This window comes from Nesoenas mayeri (assembly GCF_963082525.1).
Source record: "Nesoenas mayeri genome assembly, chromosome: 23".
Taxonomy (NCBI): domain Eukaryota; kingdom Metazoa; phylum Chordata; class Aves; order Columbiformes; family Columbidae; genus Nesoenas; species Nesoenas mayeri.
Genome location: NC_137574.1, coordinates 4,201,463 through 4,221,618, shown reverse-complemented (window position 1 = coordinate 4,221,618; position 20,156 = coordinate 4,201,463). Strand labels below are relative to the sequence as shown.

General features: G+C 48.6%; 1 protein-coding gene across 3 annotated transcripts in view; it reads left to right on the top strand.

Annotated features, from left to right (window-relative positions):
- SRGAP2 (SLIT-ROBO Rho GTPase activating protein 2) overlaps positions 1 to 11,452 on the top strand; it is a gene marked incomplete at both ends in the record, with an annotated part of 86,780 nt that extends 75,328 nt beyond the window's left edge. For all 3 annotated transcript variants that reach the window (XM_080358134.1, XM_080358133.1, XM_080358132.1), the window contains 5 exons: positions 1,706 to 1,785; positions 5,601 to 5,781; positions 6,172 to 6,318; positions 8,415 to 8,742; positions 11,069 to 11,452. In XM_080358134.1, the coding sequence (XP_080214260.1) occupies positions 1,706 to 1,785; positions 5,601 to 5,781; positions 6,172 to 6,318; positions 8,415 to 8,742; positions 11,069 to 11,452 (1,120 nt within the window). The remainder of the gene's footprint in view (positions 1 to 1,705; positions 1,786 to 5,600; positions 5,782 to 6,171; positions 6,319 to 8,414; positions 8,743 to 11,068) is intronic.
- Between the last annotated feature and the right edge of the window lie 8,704 nt (positions 11,453 to 20,156).

Below are 20,156 nucleotides of genomic sequence, written 5' to 3'. Positions count from 1 at the left end.
CACTGGATGAGCTTTCCAAGTCTCTTCCAACCCCTGACATTCTGAGGTTCTGTGTGGTTGTGTGAACTGGCGGGCGATGCTTTGCCATGGGGGCTGCCTGGGCTCGGTGCTGCAGCTCATGTACTCCGCATCTCCCAGGAGCTTGGAAACAGCTTTCCCCGAGCAGAGGACAGCAGGGCTGTTAGCACAAATTCAGTTATTCGCCTTTATCGTGACAAATTGAGGGCTGTGCCGCATCTGTCTGTCCATCCAGCACCGCAGGAAGTCAGCACAAGGAGAGCCCTGCGCACCGGCCAGCGGGACTGAGTGAAGACAGCTTGTAGACGCTCGACTTGCATGGTGTTCCTCTGGCTGAATATATATATATATATTCCTTGTATTTTCAGAGCCCTGGGGGTTAAGCCCAGCGTTAAGCTGCGACTGACACAGCAGAGCCTGAGTGGGCAGCATGGATTGGTTTTCTGGAGGAAAATGCGGTTGGAGGCCGGGGTGGGAGGAGGCGCGTGGTCTTTGTGCGCGGTTTGGGTCTGGAGCGTTGGCTGGATGACTTCACGGTCTGTGTGAAACGTTAGCCCTCAGTGCCGCGTGCCCCTCGGGACCTACGTTTGGCTTCGAATTCTTCTGTAAACTTCATTAAGTAGCACAAAGGCTTTGCAAAGGACAGCAAAGGTTGATTCCTGAGGTACTGACTCAGGAGGTGCTGGGGCAGCTTCGGGTCATGTGGATTAAGCATAATGCGATGCAAGAATCATCCAAACATGTTACACCTTCTTTTTTCCTCTTGTTTTAAAGAGTATGGGGGGTAGATTACCTAAGGCAGAGCGCTTTATATCCGCAACCACTCACTTTAAGGCCAAAACGAGGGATGGAGTTATTACCGTGTGAAGAGAGTTGGAAGTCTAATTTAACAAGTTAGTGAGAGCGCAGTGAACGCATTTTGTCCTTACCAACGACGTCTGGTGAGATGAGCAGGCAGGACAGGCAGCGCATCCTCTGCCCGTTTCCTCTCTGCTCCTGTCCCGAGAGAACCGCTCGAGTAGCTTCTTACAGAAACATCACCTTTGGTTGCCACTGGTTTGCGTGTCGATCCTCCCGAAGCTTTTCTGCACACAAACCAGGACTGAGGGCTCTTGTGGGGTGGGTGCTCTGTAAATAAAGATTCCATGCGCTTGGCCTGGCTGTGGGAATTGATCAGCAGAATGAATGGGGCAATTTGAGATTGTGATGAAAGGGACGGAGGGAGATGACAAACTCAGACCTGGAAATATCATTATGAGTTGAGAAATAATTTCCCCCAGGAAATGGCAGCTATCTCAGTCGTCTAATGAGCTAATTAGAGCAATGGAGGATATAGGTGAGGGAATAATTCTGGCATGGCAGAGAGGGGCCAGACCCAACACGCCGCTGGTATCTGACTTGTAAACATCTCCAGAGGTCTGGGTTATAAGATCTGAGGCTGGGCTTTCCTGACTGCATACAGAAGGTTAAGGAAGGTGTTCAGTTTGCTTGATCAGATAAGAACTTAGCTTGATTTTGAGACACACTGACTTCAGCGCGTACAAATGCATCCACAGAGTGTCACAGTGGAACCCAGATATTGACTCCCAATATGGATGTTCCTCGTCAAGTTATCTTTGATTGTTGCTAATGAGGAAACTCAGTTTCCAGCTGTTTAAAGCGCTGTCTCTGTTTCTGTCTGTCGTAGCGAAAGTCCCCATGGAGAAAGAGCCTCAACAGAAGACTCAGTTCCGGACACGACAGCTGAGCACCACACCAGCGACGACGGTACGTACATCTATGGCCTCCTTGGTTAACTGGCGCAACCCGCTGGGCGGGAGGCAGAGGAGACAGCGCTTTGCAATTTAAGTTCAAAGTTAGATCCACAGCGGAGTTCAAACCTGAACAGTCACTTGAAACATCACATACAGCATCCGACGCCCAAAAGTCAAAAGGCATAGGATCAACAGGAGTCATTAGAAATTACCTGAGTATTTTTGAAGCATCCCTTCTTTTCAGGGGTATCTCAGCACAGGCTGCTCTTGCACACGCTGCTCTTGCACAACTGTTTGAGCTCATCTGTGCCCTGGAAGGACCGTAGAGCTGGAAGTCCTGACGGAAGCGCAGAGCCAAAGCTGGACGTGTTCCAGCGTGTGCCGGGCATCTCTCAGCAGCTTTGGCGAGGGGATCGTGGGTGCTTTACGCCCCAGTAGTTCTGCTTTAAGGAAGGACGCAAAATCAAAAACCCTTTGCATTTACGGTTATAGCATAGAGGGTCCTGGTGGTAATTTTTGGGTCTTTCTGGGGAAACTCCGTTCCATTCATTGTCTGAGCAGTGGAAAGCAGTGCCAACACCAAGAACGGCACGATATTTCATAAGAAAAAGGTGACACTGCAGACTTTGAGTGTCTGTTGGTACCTCCAAAGCCTCCTCCTGCAATGGGGAACAGCTGCACGAGAGCCCCATCCGGACTGGAGGAAAAGATGATGTTACTGCTGGGGAACAGTGATCCCCAGAATACCGACCAGCACGTAAAGCAGGCTGACCCGAGCAGGACACTGGATGGTTTTATTCTTGTCTTTCGGCCCCGTGCAGTTGTCTATGTAAGTTCTGCCTCAGCTGTAACGGAGGGAAGGAAGGCAGCGTTCCTTTCAGATGAAGCAGCATGCTTTTCGAGCTGGTCTTTAGGAATTTGCTCGATAGCCCTGCCCTGTGCTCCCTTTTTGCTCTCTGTCCTCCAGCAGCTGCCTAACAAACCTTTCCCATGGCATTGTGCTGCCTTCACAGCTCACACACAGTAACAAGGAAGACAATGTTGAACGCTGCTAGAAACACCGGAAAATCGCTTCTCCCTCAGCACTGTCACAGCAAATCCCCACCAAGGTTGTGGAGAGGAAACACAAAGCACACAGGAATGAACCAGGAGTCTGTCTGTCTTGAGCAGTGTTCTTTCTAAGGAGGGTTCGCTGCTTAAAAATACATGAAAATTGCGCTTTTTGAGTTGGTACCTAAAGAAGGAGCAATTTCATTGCTGTAACAGAGGAAAGGCAACTCATGCCGTGTCTGTAAGGCCTGGGACTAAAGTCTGCAGGCTGAAACACCGTGGGGTGCACTTGGCATTGTTCCTGCGTGGGATTTTTAGGTTGCTCGTGTGGCTGCGAGGGCACAACAGTGGGAAAACGAGCAGTTAGAGAAGGACGCAGCTTTACAGCTCTGGAACTAGAATGCGTGTGGGGCCCCTGAGCAAGGTAAAATTTGGAGGCATTTTGGATGGGGCTCTGCAACCTACACGGAATATTCCATAGGAAGCATTTGAGAGGGAGCGTTTGGCACTGGAGCAGAGGAGGGAGCTGGGCCCCTGTCTCATTGAGGGAGCAGCAAGGTCTGGTTTAATAAAGAGTCTCACATCCTAATTGAGCTGTGCAGTGTCACACTTCATGCGTGCTAGTCCGAAACGGAGTGTACGACTCTGAAACTCAGTGGGACGGATGCTCTTTGCTTTTTCTCGCTCCTTCAGTCTTTTGGTGTGACCGAGCACTTGCTCCTTTAGCTCTTTGGTGAGACAGGCGTAAGAGGTCAGAAATGCTGCGAGACAAGCAGGTTGTGTGTTTGTTAAATTATGTGGATGAGTGGAAAGATTTTAAACTGCTGCTTTCCTAACACAGGCTGTCAGACTGGCAGGGGTGATTGTTTGGCTTAGCCTTAGTGCTCTTTACTCGTACAGCTTTCTTCTCTGAGCATAAGTGTAGTAGGAAAAAGCTACTGGAAATTAGAGTCTAAAATCACTTCTCTGGGCAAAAGCCAGAGTCCTAAAAAGCAAATTGGAAACATAAGAAACCTGAGTGCCGCACTCATCTGGAACAATAAACACTTCTTAATGAAACAGATGGATTTACAAAACCGCACTCCCATCCCCTTCCCAAACAGAGGGGGACACCAAAACACAGCTTTATCGGGTTTTTAGTGTTATGAAGAAGCTGGCTCCAGAGGCAAAACAAGCAAGAGGGGAAGAAGGAGCCAAAACCAGATAACCATGTGCTCTGGGGAGCGTGGAGCAGGGCGGCTATCACGGGCTGCCAACGCGGGCCGGGCTTTTCTCAGCCTGGCAAATCCCCCGTGGGTCGCCAAGGGCTGATAACGGGACCCGTGCAATGCTGAGCACAGCCTTACCCGAAACGTGTGATTTGACAGAATCCTGAGCGGTCTGGTTTAATAACGGAGAAGTTAATAGTTTAGGGGTTAATCTCGCAAGTCCTGTGGCCGATTGTCCTCAGCGCTCAGTCAGTTTGTACTTCGCCACTGTGGATGTCAATGGGACTCTTTGGGGGATGGTGCTTTTGCTCTGCTCCCTTGCACCGCTGGCACCATCACCTCACTCCAATGGGTTTACACTCTCTATTTTCTCAAGCCCAGCTACTGCTTTGCCTTGGAGGCCTAATTCTTGGGTGTACGCCCTCCCAGGGGATAACTGTAAAAGCTATCCCTCACGTTTGGCCTTCCAGGCTTTTTTGCCTGGCTCTTGCACTGCAAAAGCTTCCCGTGGTGCTGAGGAGATCTCAGAATGAGATGGTGTATCTTTCCCTGTCCTGGATGAGGAATGACACATCTCTTTCTCCAGGAAAGAACTCAATTTCCATGGACTACTTGGCAGTGTTAAAGCTCCTTTAAAGTAATTAGAGGCTGAAGCCCATGGGGGCTGTGTGGTTGAGCTCATCTCCATTCCCCCGATTCCTGCCTAGGCTTGGGAGCTGGCTTATTACACATTTAAACTCAACCAACGGCCGGTTTTTCTAACTCTTAAAAATAATCCACTTGAATTTCATACTGGTTTTCCCCAGTGTCTAAATGCCCGTGTTGTCCCTCTGTGTAACATCAGAGCCCTGCAGGGACCTGGGTCGGTGGCTGGTGGCAGAAACAGAGCGGCCGCGGTTCCTCTGGGAGCAGTTGCAGCGGGTTTGGAGCACGTGGTGCAGCCGCTCGCTCTCCCCATCACCACACGATCCGCGGCGGCACCGAATGTTTCCATTCATTTCCGTGGCCGTTTGGTGAATAGTGTGGCCGCCCGCGGTGCCCGAACCCCCTTGCCTGGGTTGGGGGAACCTCACCGAAATTTCCTTCTGAATAGATGCTTTATTTCTGAAGCAGCTTGGGATCAGAGGATGTTTCCCCTCTCTAAATGCTAATAAGAAGTCCTGCCTGCCCAGGAGGTTTATTTAGCTGCCTTTAGGAAGATGTACCCTAGGTATATTTTTGTCTGGAACATACCTGATTGCTATCCAGCTTTGAAATCTTTTCTTTTATTTGAATGATATACTAATTTTGCCATTTCCATCCTGGTACACCGAGTTGCTATGAGTGGGTTGATGACTTGGAAAATGTGAATGTGTCTGCCACGTAGAGATTAGGTGAACGCTGAAATTGCAACATCCCCGTTATAAGGGTTCCCCTCTGAATCTCACTGCTTCAACCCTCTGCCGCATTCAAGAAGCGACATTCCATGCTCTCATCATCATAAGCTGCTTTATAGTGGGTTTAAACTGTTGACTACTTACCTGAGCCCAAGTGTTTAGTGAATTGTTGTTTATTCCCTTCTATCTCCTAGAGTGTGAGCCCATAGAAGCGATAGCGAAGTTCGACTACATTGGCAGGACTGCCCGAGAGCTGTCCTTTAAAAAAGGAGCTTCTCTCTTGCTCTATCAACGGGCCTCAGATGACTGGTGGGAGGGACGCCACAATGGAATTGACGGCCTTATTCCTCATCAGTATATCGTCGTTCAAGACACGTATGTTACACTTTTAAGCCCATCTGTGAGGCGGGCTTGCTTAAAACTCAGCTGTGGAATGGAGTGTTTGGGTCAAGGAGGGGAAGAGTTCGTCCTTTCGGGACCTCCCGAAACCCGCAGAGCTCCCAGAGGTGTAGGTGTCCACATATGTGGAGATTGATATAAAAATCATCCTGGTGCTGCCGGCCTGTTAAAGATGCAGAGCTGGGCTCTCCAGGTTGCTCACAGAAATCACACCCTCTCATTGTTAAGATTTATAATGATTCTTTAAGTGGAAGACTCTGGCACAGCACTGGTGTCCTCTATGGGCAGTATTTGCAGCGCTGGGTGTGAAATTCAGCGCTGTTGCTTCTGTCTCGGTTGTGATTTCCTTCCCCTCCTCCTTCCCAGTGAGGACGGTATCTCTGAAAGATCCAGCCCGAAGTCTGAAATAGAGATAAATTCTGAGCCACCGGAGGAAAAAGTGACTGCTAGAGCTGGTGCCAGTTGCCCGAGCGGGGGTCACGTCGCAGATATTTACCTTGCAAACATCAACAAGTAAGAACAGCCTTGCATTATTTTACTTAACTGGAAAGTGATGAGTCCTTCCCTGGAAAAGCGTAACTGCTGAGGGGTGCCACCATCACTCTCTGCTTCCCCTCGTCTAACCTGCTCACGTTTTGCTGTCCTCACTCTCTCTGTCGCCAGCGTGGCCAATGCTCATTTCAAACCCCACTGACTTCTCCTCCCTGACCCCCAGGTGCCATCTGTTCTGTTTTCCCACATACATCCTATTTTATAAGCGAAGCACCCAGAGAGAGGGAGGGGAATAGCGGAGTTCTCATAATTGTGCGTTCCCATTCCTCGTTGTGTTCTGTGCTTTGTCGTGTCTCGTTTACATTTAACATGTTTTATGGGGCGGGGGACGCTTTTTTCGGAAACTAGTGTCATGTTTTATGCTACATGATGTACCTTAAGTCCCACCATCTGGCATTGCCCGTAACATTCTTTGGTTCCTCCAGCACTTCTCACCTTGGGTTACTAACCATATGCTTGCGGTGACACAACGCACCTCCCTGCTGCTCTAACTTCACCTCCTCAACCAGAAATTGATACCTTAGCCAACACTCAACAGAATAAGAAACCTGGGAAATGAAGCTAGGAACAGACTAAATATCTTAGTCTGTTATTTAGTTAGTCTAGAGCAGACTTATCCCCATCTCTTTCTGATTATTTCCTTCGTATTAAAAAAAACACGCGTATCTCTATAGTGCAGTGAAAGCGTTAATATGATAATTACAGTTTTATGGGAGTGGATATTTTTAACCTTCACTTAATTTAACAGAATGTCGCCTACGAAGGCATTAACAGAAATGCATCCTTTTTAAAGGTTCAGACCTGCTAATGGCTGGTCCTCAGCTCCCGAGAGCCGGCGGAGCTGTGTTGAAATCAGTGAAGCTCTATTAATCTGATCAGCTTGGGTTCTGGGCTTGCTTTTCCCATATTTCTTGTCGGAGCCGTTGAAATATGCTATTCTGGCAGTTATGGCGAGCTCTGTGTAATGAACAGAGCCCTGTTGGAGCTTCACCATCTGCTGGTTTTGGTAGGGTTGTACGTAGTGTTTGTAAGAAGCCTCTGGGTAATGTCCACCCCAGTTATTTTTCCCTTTACTAGGGGAAACTGATATTTAGCAATAGTAGCATAAGACTCATTTTGTTGTTTTTTCTTTAGGAATGAATCTTCTGACCTATGTGTGAACAGACTTGAGCAAAATTAAATCAGATGGTTTCGCAATGACAGTTGTGCCACCCACTGAATTATTATTTGGATGCCAAAATCCTACTGGAGTTAACAGTTTCTTGCAGTTATTCATGGGGCTGGTGCTATATATAAATGGATCCTTCCCTGTATAATGGATGCCAAGCTTCAGACCTATGGCATAAAGTGTTCTGCTGCATTGGCCTTCCTATGATTTCAATGGAATCGTGCTGTCAGACCGCATGGTGCTGGGGTAGAAACTAAATTGTTTGGACCAACTCATCCATTTGACATCATCTCTTGGTGTATCTGTAGCCCTGCGATAGATAATGCCTCATGGTCCTGCTAAAGCGATGTAAAAGAAACATCTGGTACCACCAGCAAATATTGGAAACGATCGTTAACCCCAAACCGAGGGGTTCTTTGCTTGCCAGTCTCTGAAAACAATAACTTGATGCCTTGGGCCAGGAGCTTAGTAGACTTATACTGTGTCCTCCAGTCAAAAATTGTAGCTCTGCTCTTCTACTGTAATAAAAACACATCATCAAAACCTGTTGATGGCACAGGGGGTTGTTTTGTTTCTTTTTTTTTTTGGTTCAAATATCAGTTATTTTCTTCTTGACCAAGTTAATTACGTTCCATCCAAGTTTCCTGTTGTTGCTATGAATGTGCCCGGCTGCCAGAAACTCAGCTTTGTTGTTAGAAGTGTTAAACCGGAATGATTTATAATCTCACTGTTTTCACCATGACTCCTAAGAGCCCGGGTGTATTTGTCATCTGGGTATCTCTGTGTCCCTTCCCATTGTCTTCTGTATCGTCCTGGGGGGATATCTTCAAATGACAGCCCATTATGTTGTACCTGCTTGTATTGACTTGTTTTGCTTTTGTGACTGAAGGCAAAGAAAGAAACCAGAGTCAGGCAGCATCAGAAGAGCCTTCCGTCCAAGTGACAACCACGGACTAGGTAGTTCAATGGCAGAACCCGCCTCCCCAGGAGCCATAGCCGGTTCCAGACCCTCATCTCAACCCATTCTGAGCCAAAGTCTTCCCAAGGAGGTTCCAGATAAATGCTCCATCAGTGGCCACGGCAGCCTCAATTCTATCAGCCGACACTCGTCTCTGAAGAACAGGATCGACAGCCCGCAGATCCGGAAAACCGTGACGGCAGGGAGGTCCAAGAGCTTCAACAACCATCGGCCCATGGACCCCGAGGTTATTGCACAGGTAAATAGCACTTTGCCTGGGAGATTTGGTTGGGAAACTTGAAGGATGTTGCATACAATAAGATGCTTTAATGCAAAGTCTGACTTAACCTTGTATCCCTTCTCGCAGGGCGGTATTAACTTGCTCCACGCTTGAGTCTAGTGTTTCAACCTCACATTGTGGAAGTCGCTGAAGCTGCTTCCACGAGTGAAAATAAACACTCAGGTCCTTCCTCCACAAAAGCTTGGCCCTGTTCGTTCTTCAGAATTTAATTTCAACAAGAAAAACATCCATTTCAGAAAGTTACACAGATTCCGTTGCTGTCAGCAAAAAAATTAAACAATCATAACTTCGAGACGTGAGAAAAGTCGAGTATTTGGTGTCAATTGAACATTCTCCTGTGGTTAGACATTGGAAGCGTATGGAGCAGCGGGTTGTATGGGGCTCACAGTGGTGTCTTTATACGCTCCCAAGGGTCAGTGTGTGATTAGAAACCAACTTTGAACATAATATTGCTCGTTTTCCTTAGTTATTCATTGAGACAAGTGCCGTGAAGTGAGGGCAGGCTGCCGACCCGCGTTCCTGCTTTGCAAAGGGCGCTCTCTGCTTTTGGGGCCGACTCCACACAGACAACAAGGGAACCATCCTCTGCAGTTCCTTCTGCGCAGCTTAAAGGGAAAGATGCTCTTGGGTCTTTTCCTTATCTTGGCTAATTTTGACCCAGACTGGTTTGAGACAGATTCTCTCTATTCAGAGATCTGTCCCCGTGTCGTAGCCGCCACCGTGGCCACTGTTGTTACCAAAAGCGCGAGGGGCGTCTGTGCGTCTGTCTGCGCTTTCACAAGTAGGACGAAAAGACTGAAAGTCAGATTTGGCCAAGCCATAGCCCCTAATGGGGTGATTTCCCTCTTCCACGAGGGATCTGTTCTCTCTCCCGCTCCGATGCGCCCGCACGCGCGTCGCCTGCACCAGGACGCGAGGGTTCTGTGGAAAGCCCAGGAATGCCTGGATCTCGGGTTACAAAACCAGACTTCTCTGCCTGGCTCCGGAGTTTGTAGGTTTCCAAAGATACGTGAAAATTAAACATCATTTTTATTGACAAAACGGTACTAAATAAGGTCCGAATAAAAACCTGATACATGCCCTGATGGAAAGTTGTATTTTGCCATTATGAATATCTTTAGCCCATTTATTCCAGTGGGATTATACGCTCTTCTTGTCTTCATATATCATTGTCCTTCCAAGGCTTCACTTGACATAAATCAGTTTCTTTGTTTTTTCAATTAAGCTCTAACCAAAGTTGTTCTGTCTCCTCTTCCTGCCAGAATGTTAATTCCATTGTTTGCACTGGAGAAGAGTCTGGGGAGAAAAAAGAGGAGAGGGGGGAAAAAGAAAGAGGAGGGGAGGGCAAAAAAAAAAGCTGTGTTAAATTAGTGTTTCTCTTCGCCCTGTATTATCTGTTCAAACACCACCTAATAATCGTCACGCCTTTTCCATATTTTCCCTGACTTCGTAAGTAAAATCTGCCTGGCCTCAAGATAGACCGGGAGTGTCGGATTACTGTCTCTGGTTCCTTCCACCATTCCTTGACTGATTTACCTTCCCCACCCCCTGAAATACCCTCTAAGGAAGCTCCAAAGCTGCAGCCAAGCTGTGAGTCACAGCAGCGCCGAGCTCGGCTGCTCTCCCGTGGATCCTCCGCACCAGAGGGCTGTAGCAAGCATGTACCTCCAAGAAAAGCCACATTATTATCTCAAAATTCTCTTTATATTTCTTTGTTAATAACTGTGGTGTTTTATAAGAGGCAAGAGAAGTGCTGACTTGAATTTCTGTATGTGTTTCTGCTATATTCTGTGTTTTCTAAAACTTTAAAGGGAAGACAACGCAGCAGGAAAAGCAAAGAGGCAGTGAGAGCGCTCAGGGATTTCAGCTTTTGGTGTATGGCCCATCAGCTGGGGGAAAAAAATCATCAATCCTTTCTTTAAGAATTTACCTTCCTGAATCTCGTGTTCCTAAAATAAAGGACAAGAATGCGTCCTAACACTCTGAATCACAGGCTTTTCTGCTGGTTGCTGCGTTTTGGGATTGTACTTGTCCAAACAGCATCAGGCCCAGTGAAGGACCAGAGTCCCCGTTGATGGAAAATATTACAGCTTATTGGCTTCGGTATATAATGCTGCGTTGTTTGGCGCGGGTTTCACCGTGACACCTAAAGGTCCTTGACCCACCAGCCGATTTGAGCGTTGGTGTTTAGAGGCTGAAAAGAAATACGCCTTCCCCAAACACCAACTTTTAATTCTCTGTGTCGGGGTGCTGTTATTCACTCCGTTTCTCTTTGCGTTCGCAGGACATTGAAGCGACTATGAACTCTGCTCTGAACGAGCTGCGGGAGCTGGAGCGGCAGAGCAGCGTGAAGCACACGCCAGACGTCGTGCTGGACACGCTGGAGCCTTTGAAAACGTCCCCGGTGGTGGCGCCCACGTCCGAACCCTCCAGCCCCCTGCACACCCAGCTCCTCAAGGACGCCGAGCCCGCGTTCCAGCGCAGCGCCAGCACCGCCGGCGACATCCCCTGCACCTTCCGGCCCGTGAAATCCGTCAAAATGGCCACGCAGGTGAAACCTCCGGCCACGCGGCCCAAACCGACGGTTTTCCCCAAAACGAACGCCACGAGCCCCGGCGTCGCCTCCTCCGCGGCTCAGCAGCCTCCGGACAAGTCCTGTACTGTCTGATAAACTCGGTGCTGCTCCGCGGGTGTAACTGTGTTGTTTCAGACTCCGTTAAAGACGTGAAAAATTCCTATTTAACTCCTTTTTTGAACTTCTGAAGGTCAGTTGCAAACTGCTGGGGACCCTTCCTAAGCAGTGACAACCTCATCCCACGTACCCGCGTCGGTGGTGTCCGTGGGGCAAAACGCTTCGTGCCACGTGGAGGAAACCCAGGATCAGGTCACTGTGAACCTGAGGAGGAAAAGACACAAAAGAAGCAAAGAGTTGGATCTTGGTTTCCAGTTGATGCCTTCGTCAAGTGTTTGGCCACCGAGAGAAATATTTAGCAGCATCACGTTTGGAGTACTGGTGTAGTGACTTCTATATTCCATGTTTCATTTATCACAGGGAAACAATAGGATAGATTTTAGTCTCTTGCATGTTTTGGTGCCACTGGTTACGTGGAGCTTGGACATGCCCGTTTCTTGTGCATTATTATTATAATTATTACGTCGCCCGCTGGTGCCACGGTGGTTTAAGGGTCAGTCTCGACTTCCATCGCATCCTCTGGTTTTGTTTGTTTGCTTCCCCGTTCCTCCCCCCGAGGCCAAAGCTCTTGGCCATCCAGCCTCAGCCTTTAGTCGACACTTGTCATAAAAAATAGTTTACTCTAGAACACTCTTAGATTTTTGTGGAGTTCTATGTAATATGTGTCTGTGCAAATATAAACAATCATGTTCCTGAGGTTTAGGAGCATAAGAAAGAGCCCAGTTGTTGCTTATGGACAATCGAGCTGTTTTCTCCCATGTTTCAAAACAGTTTTATTGTTTTCCAGTGTAATTTTCAGCCCATAGGCTACGTTGTGGTGTGCGGTCTCGGGAGACTGAATGTAAAAACAAGCCAACATTTAAAAACTAAGCGTCCTCTGATGGGGCTTCACTTACTAACGCACACGTTCTTGTTTTGATCATCTATCAAGATGGATCCTTACCAAAATCCCAGTTGCGAGCACTGTAAGAAAACGTTGATGGGAAGTTCTCCGGCTTCGTATCTTCTCCCCGTTTCTGGTTCCAAACACTTCGGCCGGTGGCTGTGACGTGCTCTGGGGATCTCTGCTCTCATAGAGCGCTGCAGGAGACGCTGCTGGGGACGGTGGGGACAGCGGGGACCCCCCGAGCGGCTTCGGTCTCCGTCGGACTCCACAGACCTGCCAGTTAATCCTTTGTGTTTGTACGGTAGGCAGCAGACGCTCCAGCCGCCAGCAGGCTGCATGGACTCTTTTGTACTCTACTGAGGATTTTCCACAGTGCTAATGTTTATTTAATTTAAAAATAAAAATAAAATAAAATAGAATTTAGAACGGCACGTGCCACTTGCAATGGGAAAGAAGATCTCGCAGTCCCGCAGGAGAGGAGACCCAGTTCACCCTGTTCCCCAACTTTGCTGGGATTTGAGAAAAGAAAAGCCTGCACATCCTATGCTATATTTTCCTCAAATAAATTCAGGCAAGGACAAGATAAGAAAAGTAGTTTTCCTCTACCATTTAGCTGAGTTTCTCTTAAATGTATGGGTTTCTCACGCTTGGCTCTCTTGTGGCTGCGATGTCGTTTTAATTGGCACTTAGTAATTAAAGAAGAGGAAACGAAGCTTCCGTTTCTAAGAACAGTTTCTTCAATGTACTTTTCTGACTCATTCAGGATGTTACTGGGAGGAATGAACGGGGTTTTGCTGTGTCCCTGTCCCTCCCCACGCGCACACCCCTGTCTCTACAGACCTAACGCATCCGTATTAATGATATTTTTCAAAGACCAACTTTCTCTGTGCCCTGAATTAAGAACGTGCAAAAATTGAGGAACACACAGGAATATCTGAGTGCAAAAGCTCTTCTTATGGGTTTTCAGCTGATGTGTAGCAGCGGTTCCCCGGGAAGCACCACGGTACGTGTGTGACTGTCACTGGACCCTCCCCTGTCCCCAACGGTGCGACCTTTGCTCTCAGGGTCTGATGGACTCTCTACCACCAAGGAACCACTTGTTCTTTTGGGGAAAAAAAAGTACAAAAAAAATAGAATTAAACTTGTAATTTTGTGCTCAGGCAGAATTTTCTGGCATTTACTTTAAGGAGGGAATTTTTTGGTTTTGTTGTCTTTTTTTTTCGGTCGTGAACGACCGACGTTAATCTGTGTCAAGAGCAGGATCTCTGTAAATTTACTTCGTTACTCATTTGTAATGCCTTATTTTCTTTATATTTTTATGCCTAGCGGTCATGTTTCTAAGAATTAAGTGTCCAGCCACGCGCAGCACATTTGGAGGAGATGTTCTTTTCCATCTTCGAGGTCTGAAGTATGAGTGGAAATTAGACATTAAAACAAATCAACAGACTTTCAGGTTACTGTAACAGCAACTGTCTGTATATGAGTTACTGTGCTTATCTCCAGCATCCACAGCTCTGGGACAATCCTACTGTCAAGGGGAATACGCTTAGCAGGATCAACGTGGATTTTAGAGCAACTCAACTGGAATTTTCGGTGTGCACTGTGATGGACACTTCCACTTAGAGCAAGCAATACGGGCAGGCTGGGCATCGTCCTTCCGCGCACACCGTGTCCGGCCGGCCCGCCGAAAACGCACACGCACGCACAGAGAGGAAAACACACACAGAAATGGGGACGTTGGGCTTGTCTGCTTCACTCTGTGAACACACAAGGTTTTTGCCACGAGTGTTTTATGAGCGGTTGTAGGTCGAACTGGAAACGTCGGCGCCGCTCCCCGCAAAACCAGTGGGTACCTTGTGGAAGGGACTGGTGGAGAGTGGACAAGTACCCGGTGGTTTGCTTGGGGAGGTGTCCGTGTTACTTCTTCATATCTTCATATTCAGAAGAAACACTCGCTCTTCCATGGAAATCCTCTTTCATGACTTTTCTGTAACGTTTGTGTCAAATGTAAAGACAAGAAGTGTTTGATAACTGGAATAACGTACGTCTGTTTGATAGTGCTTTGTATGAACAAAGGATTCTTGTTCATCGGATGTCGGATTGAAATAATCCAAAGCGAAACTTTTAAAATAAAATGCGATTTTAGGTGATCAATCTTCATCGTTTCTGAAGCTGTAACCTTTTAGGTTTGATTTCCCTGGTCAGGAATTGAGCAGCGTGCTCCAGCGCTTGCCGCCTCTCTATGGCAATCCAAAGGCTCGCAGTTTATCAATTGTAAATCTGTTCTTCATGTCAAAGCGGTGGGACATGATCAAACTCTCTCACTTTATCTCTACCAGATATTTTATTGCAATGAAAATTATCAAATAATTAGAGTGCACTGTGACAGCAGAAAAAAAATCGTTGTATATGTATGTATTTTGATACCTGTTCAAAAAGAGTCTTTGGGTTTCCTGTGATGAATACCTCATGTGTTGGGTTTTGGGGGGGGTTTTGTTGATTTATTTTTATCTTTTATTTTAAAGGCAAGATTGTTCTTGCACAAAAGTAGGTTAAGATAACCGAGTTCTCATAAATTTCTTTATCGAATCCAAACGCTTCAGAGTTTGGCAAGAAATTCCACCTGTCGTGATTCCCACCCCGCGCTCGGCACCGGCTGCGCAGGCGCTTGGACGAGCTCTGGTGATATTAAGAGAAAAGAGGACGTTGCAGATGGAGTTTGCTGCCTTATTTCCCCTCTTCCGTGTGTCAAAACCTCAAGTTCAGCCAGATTTCCTACAGGTTTGGGGATTTGTTAAGCAGTCGAGATGTTCTTCAATAGGAATCTTCAATAGATGTTCTTCACCTTCACGTGAGGGGACACGTGAGGATGATGCTCTTGGCCGGGCGTAGTTTGCTTGTGAATTATGGAAAAATACCCATGGGGAAAATGTGATGGACTCGTTAAGATGAGATGTTTGCTCAACAGCCTATGAACCACAAGCTGGGAAAACTGCTTAAAAAAACAAAGAGGAAAATGCAAGTATTTGGGCTCTCCCATCACTAATGAGCGCGCCCAGCAGAGAAAATCAGTTTAGGGATTTATCTATCTTGAGATTCTGAGTTTTCACAACAATAACAAGCGTTTTTATGGATTCTCTGGCCTCGGCAAGCGCCCCCCAAGGGGGGTTTAAAGCGGTTTATTGAACAGTCCCATAGCTCCGCTCACCGCTGTGCTGGGCGCAGGATGGGCCCAGCAGGGTGAGCGCTGCCCGGTGCTGGGGGCCGAGCATCACATCACTCGCAAAAATACCCCTCTCTCCACATCATTCTGCTCGTCTCGGTGTGTGCACGACAACCTGGTACTTGAAAACATAGCAAAATACTTGAGGCGCTGCCTTGTGGCCAGCGAGGCCGGGGCGGTTCGATCCCCCCGCCTCGGCCCGGCCCCAGCCTAATTATTTTCCAGGCTTGGTTCTAAAATAACTTATTTTGATGGATCTAGAGGTGCCAAAACAGCAATTCAAGGCCTGGAAAATGTAAATGTTGTTGGTTTTTTTTAATTATTCCTGTTCTATTTCATGCTTCCTATGGCATAGATTGAGACAAGAGGGTGTTTTTCAACGATGGGCCAAAAATGAGGTGAGGGCAGAGGGGGAGGCAGCTCCCCGCTGGGTTAATACTTGATCTACCAAGCTTCACACAGGGTAAATATTTAGCAGTTTGCAATGGGAATAGTCGACAGACCCTTCCTATGAACATCACTTGCTGCTGAAGCGGATTTCCCCAGCCTTTTACTCCAGGTGAAGTCTTGTCATTGGAATAACCAAAGTCCGAGGGGTTGGACCCACGTGTGCCAAACCGCAGCAATACTTGTGAGCAGCGGGTCCTTCCAAAAACCAGCTCGACGTAGCCGAAATAGGGCAGTTATTGGAGCCATCTGGAGGCGCCGTGGGGGTCACGGTGCTGTCAGGGTTCTGCTGTAATGGGGGAGAAGTTGGGGTGCCAAAACCTCGGTCCTGCAATAGCGGGCTCATGCGGCGCATCGGGCCGTTATTAACAGCGGTTGTTTAATGGTGGGATGGAATGTTCTTGCTAAAACTGTTTCCATTGTTTCATGTCTTCTACACCAATATATATATGGTGTATATATTAAACTGTGTAAAATTGTACTTTGTATATATTACTGTACAATATGGAGGTACATCCTTTTTGTTTTATTTTGGTTTTGGTACAGTATTGTACAGTATTAGGAGTCTACGTGTTGGAAATGTTCAATCCCTACCGGGGCAACAAAATGTATCCGTTGTCATTAGCAATAGTTTTGGAAAAATAAATGTTTTGGGTATGGTGGAAATCCTGAGCTGTGGCCGCGGGTCCGTGGTCTATGAGGCGGGTCCGTGGTGTACGAGGTGGGTCTGTGGTACACAAGACGGGTCCATGGTATATGAGGCGGGTCCATGGTATATGAGGTGGGTCCGTGGTATACGAGGCGGGTCCGTGGTATACGAGGTGGGTCCGTAGTGTACGAGGGGGGTCTGTGGTATACGAGGGGGGTCTGTGGTGTACGAGGCGGGTCTGTGGTGTATGAGATGGGTCCGTGGTGTACGAGGTGGGTCCGTGGTGTACGAGGGGGGTCCATGGTGTACGAGGGAGGTCTGTGGTGTACGAGGCAGGTCCATGGTGTACGAGGGGGGTCCGTGGTGTACGAGACAGGTCCGTGGTGCACGAGGTGGGTCTGTGTTATATGAGGCGGGTCCATGGTGTATGAGACGGGTCCATGGTGTACAAGGTGGGTCCATGGTGTACGAGGGGGGTCCGTGGTGTACAAGGTGGGTCCGTGGTATATGAGGCGGGTCTGTGGTGTATGAGACGGATCCATGGTGTACGAGGTGGGTCCGTGGTGTACAAGGGGGGTCCATGGTGTACGAGGTGGGTCCGTGTCTGTGGGAGGTTCAGCAGCATCGCGACTTTGGGAATTTTGGGGCAATCCTCCGGAGTTTTCTTTGAATAGCGACTGGAACCGGTAAGCAGATGAGGAAGAATCTGCAGGGTGCAGAAATGCAGGTTGTTCATAGGCACTGGGGGTTGAAGGAGCGTTATCCAGAGCGCTGGGATCTGAATAGCAGTGGCTGTACTGGAGCTTTGAGCAGCCCCATCATGGGCAGAGCCCCCTCGGCCTGCACACACCTACCCGGGGTAACAGGATTCGGTAGAACATCGAATTCCCTTGCAATGACCTGATTTAAAAATGCTTAATCTTCATCATTTTCCTGGAGAGGATGGGCCTCCCACTGTCTCTGGGAAAGAGGATTTAAGATTGAGGTTACGGATTGGATCATTATTATTAATATTACTGGCTTTCCCCCACCTCAGTTTTTCAGAGCGCGGTGAGGAAATGGTGTCAGGGGTTGGTTGTTTTGGATTCTCTTTGTTTAGGTTCTGAGGAATTAATTATTTACAGTGAGGTTTGATGTTTAACTGAGCTGGTTAGTGCTCTGCTAGAAGCTGGATGGGGACAACAGGTCCCACATCCCTGGGCTGAGTGTCCCTGGGGACCATGGTGAGAAGGGGCTCAGGCAGCCGCCCCCCCGGGCTGGATGCATCCCACATCTCCTCTAAAAGCAGCTGCTGTCGGGGATCCAGAGCTGGGAGAGCCCAGGGTGGTTTTGTTCAGGAGTTTAGCAGCTCAAATCACATAAGCCTGACTGGTGGTGGCACAACAAACTGGAGGAGTGGCTGACACTGGAGGCTGTGCTGCCATCAGAGACCTGGACAGGATGGAGAGCTGGGTGGGGAGAATGTAATGAAATAGAACAAGGGCAATTGTAGAGTCTTGAATCTGGGCAGGAACAACCCCGGGTTCCAGTGTAAGTTGGGGAATGACCTGTTAGAGAGCAGCGTAGGGGAAAGGGACCTGGGGGTCCTGGGGACAGCAGGGTGAGCATGAGCCAGCACTGCGCCCTTGTGGCCAGGAAGCCAATGGGACCTGGGGTGGGTTAGAAGGGGGTGGTCAGTAGGTCAGAGAGGTTCTCCTGCCCCTCTGCTCTGCCCTGGGGAGACCACACCTGGAATCTTGTGTCCAGTTGTGGCCCCTCAGTTCCAGCAGGACAGGGAACTGCTGCAGAGAGTCCAGCGCAGCCACCAAGATGCTGCAGGGAGTGGAGCATCTCCCGTGTGAGGAAAGGCTGAGGGAGCTGGGGCTCTGGAGCTGGACAAGAGGACACTGAGGGGGGACTCATTCATGTTTACAGATATATAAAGGGTGAGTGTCAGGAGGATGGAGCCAGGCTCTTCTGGGTGACAACCAGTGACAGGACAAGGGGCAATGGGTGCAAACTGGAACACAGGAGGTTCCACTTAAATGTGAGAAGAAACTTGTTCCCGGTGAGGGTGGCAGAGCCTGGCCCAGGCTGCCCAGGGGGTTGTGGAGTCTCCTTCTGTGCAGACATTCCAACCCGCCTGGACACCTTCCTGTGTAACCTCATCTGGGTGTTCCTGCTCCATGGGGGGATTGCACTGGATGAGCTTTCCAGGGCCCTTCCAACCCCTCATATTCTGGAGTTCTATTGGGGGGGGCTGGGCACCCGCAGAGGACAAAGCAGCAGCTGCACTGGGGATCGTCCTCGAGCCTCAAATCTGTGCTGCAGAAGCTGATTTTACTGAAAAAAAAACCAAAACCAAACCCCAAACAAACAAAAACAAAAAATAAAACCAATCAACCAAAAAAACCTAAAACAAAAAAACCCACAACAACAAAAAACACCCCAAGCCCCCCAAATAAACAAAACAAACCGGATTTCTGTGGCGCTCAGGTCCACTTTGCAGCAAGGTGGGAGAGACCTGTGCCTCTAACGCACATAATACTCACAGGTCTTTGCTTGGTTTGTGTTTTTGTGTTTTGAGGTGGGGTTTTTTTGAGGTTTTTTTATATGTTGGTTTGCTGTGTGTTTTTTGGGGGGTTGGTTTGTTTGTTTGTCATTGTTTTGTTTGTTATTTTAATGTGGGGAGTCAGTGTGAGGCTTTGCCACGTTGCTTTCGCCACCTCGTGTCTCAGACCCTTAGACCAGCCCCAGTCATGTCACCAACCCCCCACCCTGCGTGTCCCCGGCTCCCCCGGGTGCTGCTCAACGGGGCTTTGCCGCCTCCAGCATCAACCAAAGAGCCCGGGAACCATCCTCCATAAACCCCCATCCGGGGAGAATCCACCTTCCCTTCCATCTCAATGGATCTTCAATTAGTCTCCATGGATTTCTGGGGGGCGCAGGTGGCTTCTGGCACGTTTGCTGCTTTGTTGGTTGGGTTTGCTTTGAACAGCCAAAGCTGTGTCTTGGTGAGCGATGGGAGGATGTGGCCCCGCAGCGCTGGGGAGGGACGGGGGGGAAGGCCATGGGTGCTGCGGGCAGGACCACGGGGTCTGGTGGCAAAATAATGTGACGTGCTTGGCCGTGCTGGGACAAATGGCGAAGAAACGCTGAGCTGGGGGTGCAAATGGGTGTGCAAGCCTCTGTCTGCACCGAGGTCACAGGGACACTGTGGGGCTTCCTCTGTCCCCGGTTTTGTGTCCTGAATCCCCCAAGGACAAGCTGCCGGCTCCATGCGGAGCACACTACCTTGCCTTTATTTTTTAGGCTTTGCTGCCACCAGCTGGAATAATTATTTTGATCACAAACGTGGTTTTGCTCTCCATCGATGGTTTTGATTGCGGGGTGACAATCAAACCGTGGCAGATGTATTGTTAACCACCTCTTCCCCCGCTTCCCCCTTCAGCCCCTTCCTCTCTCCCCTTCCCGCTAAGCACAGGCGATGGGAGGG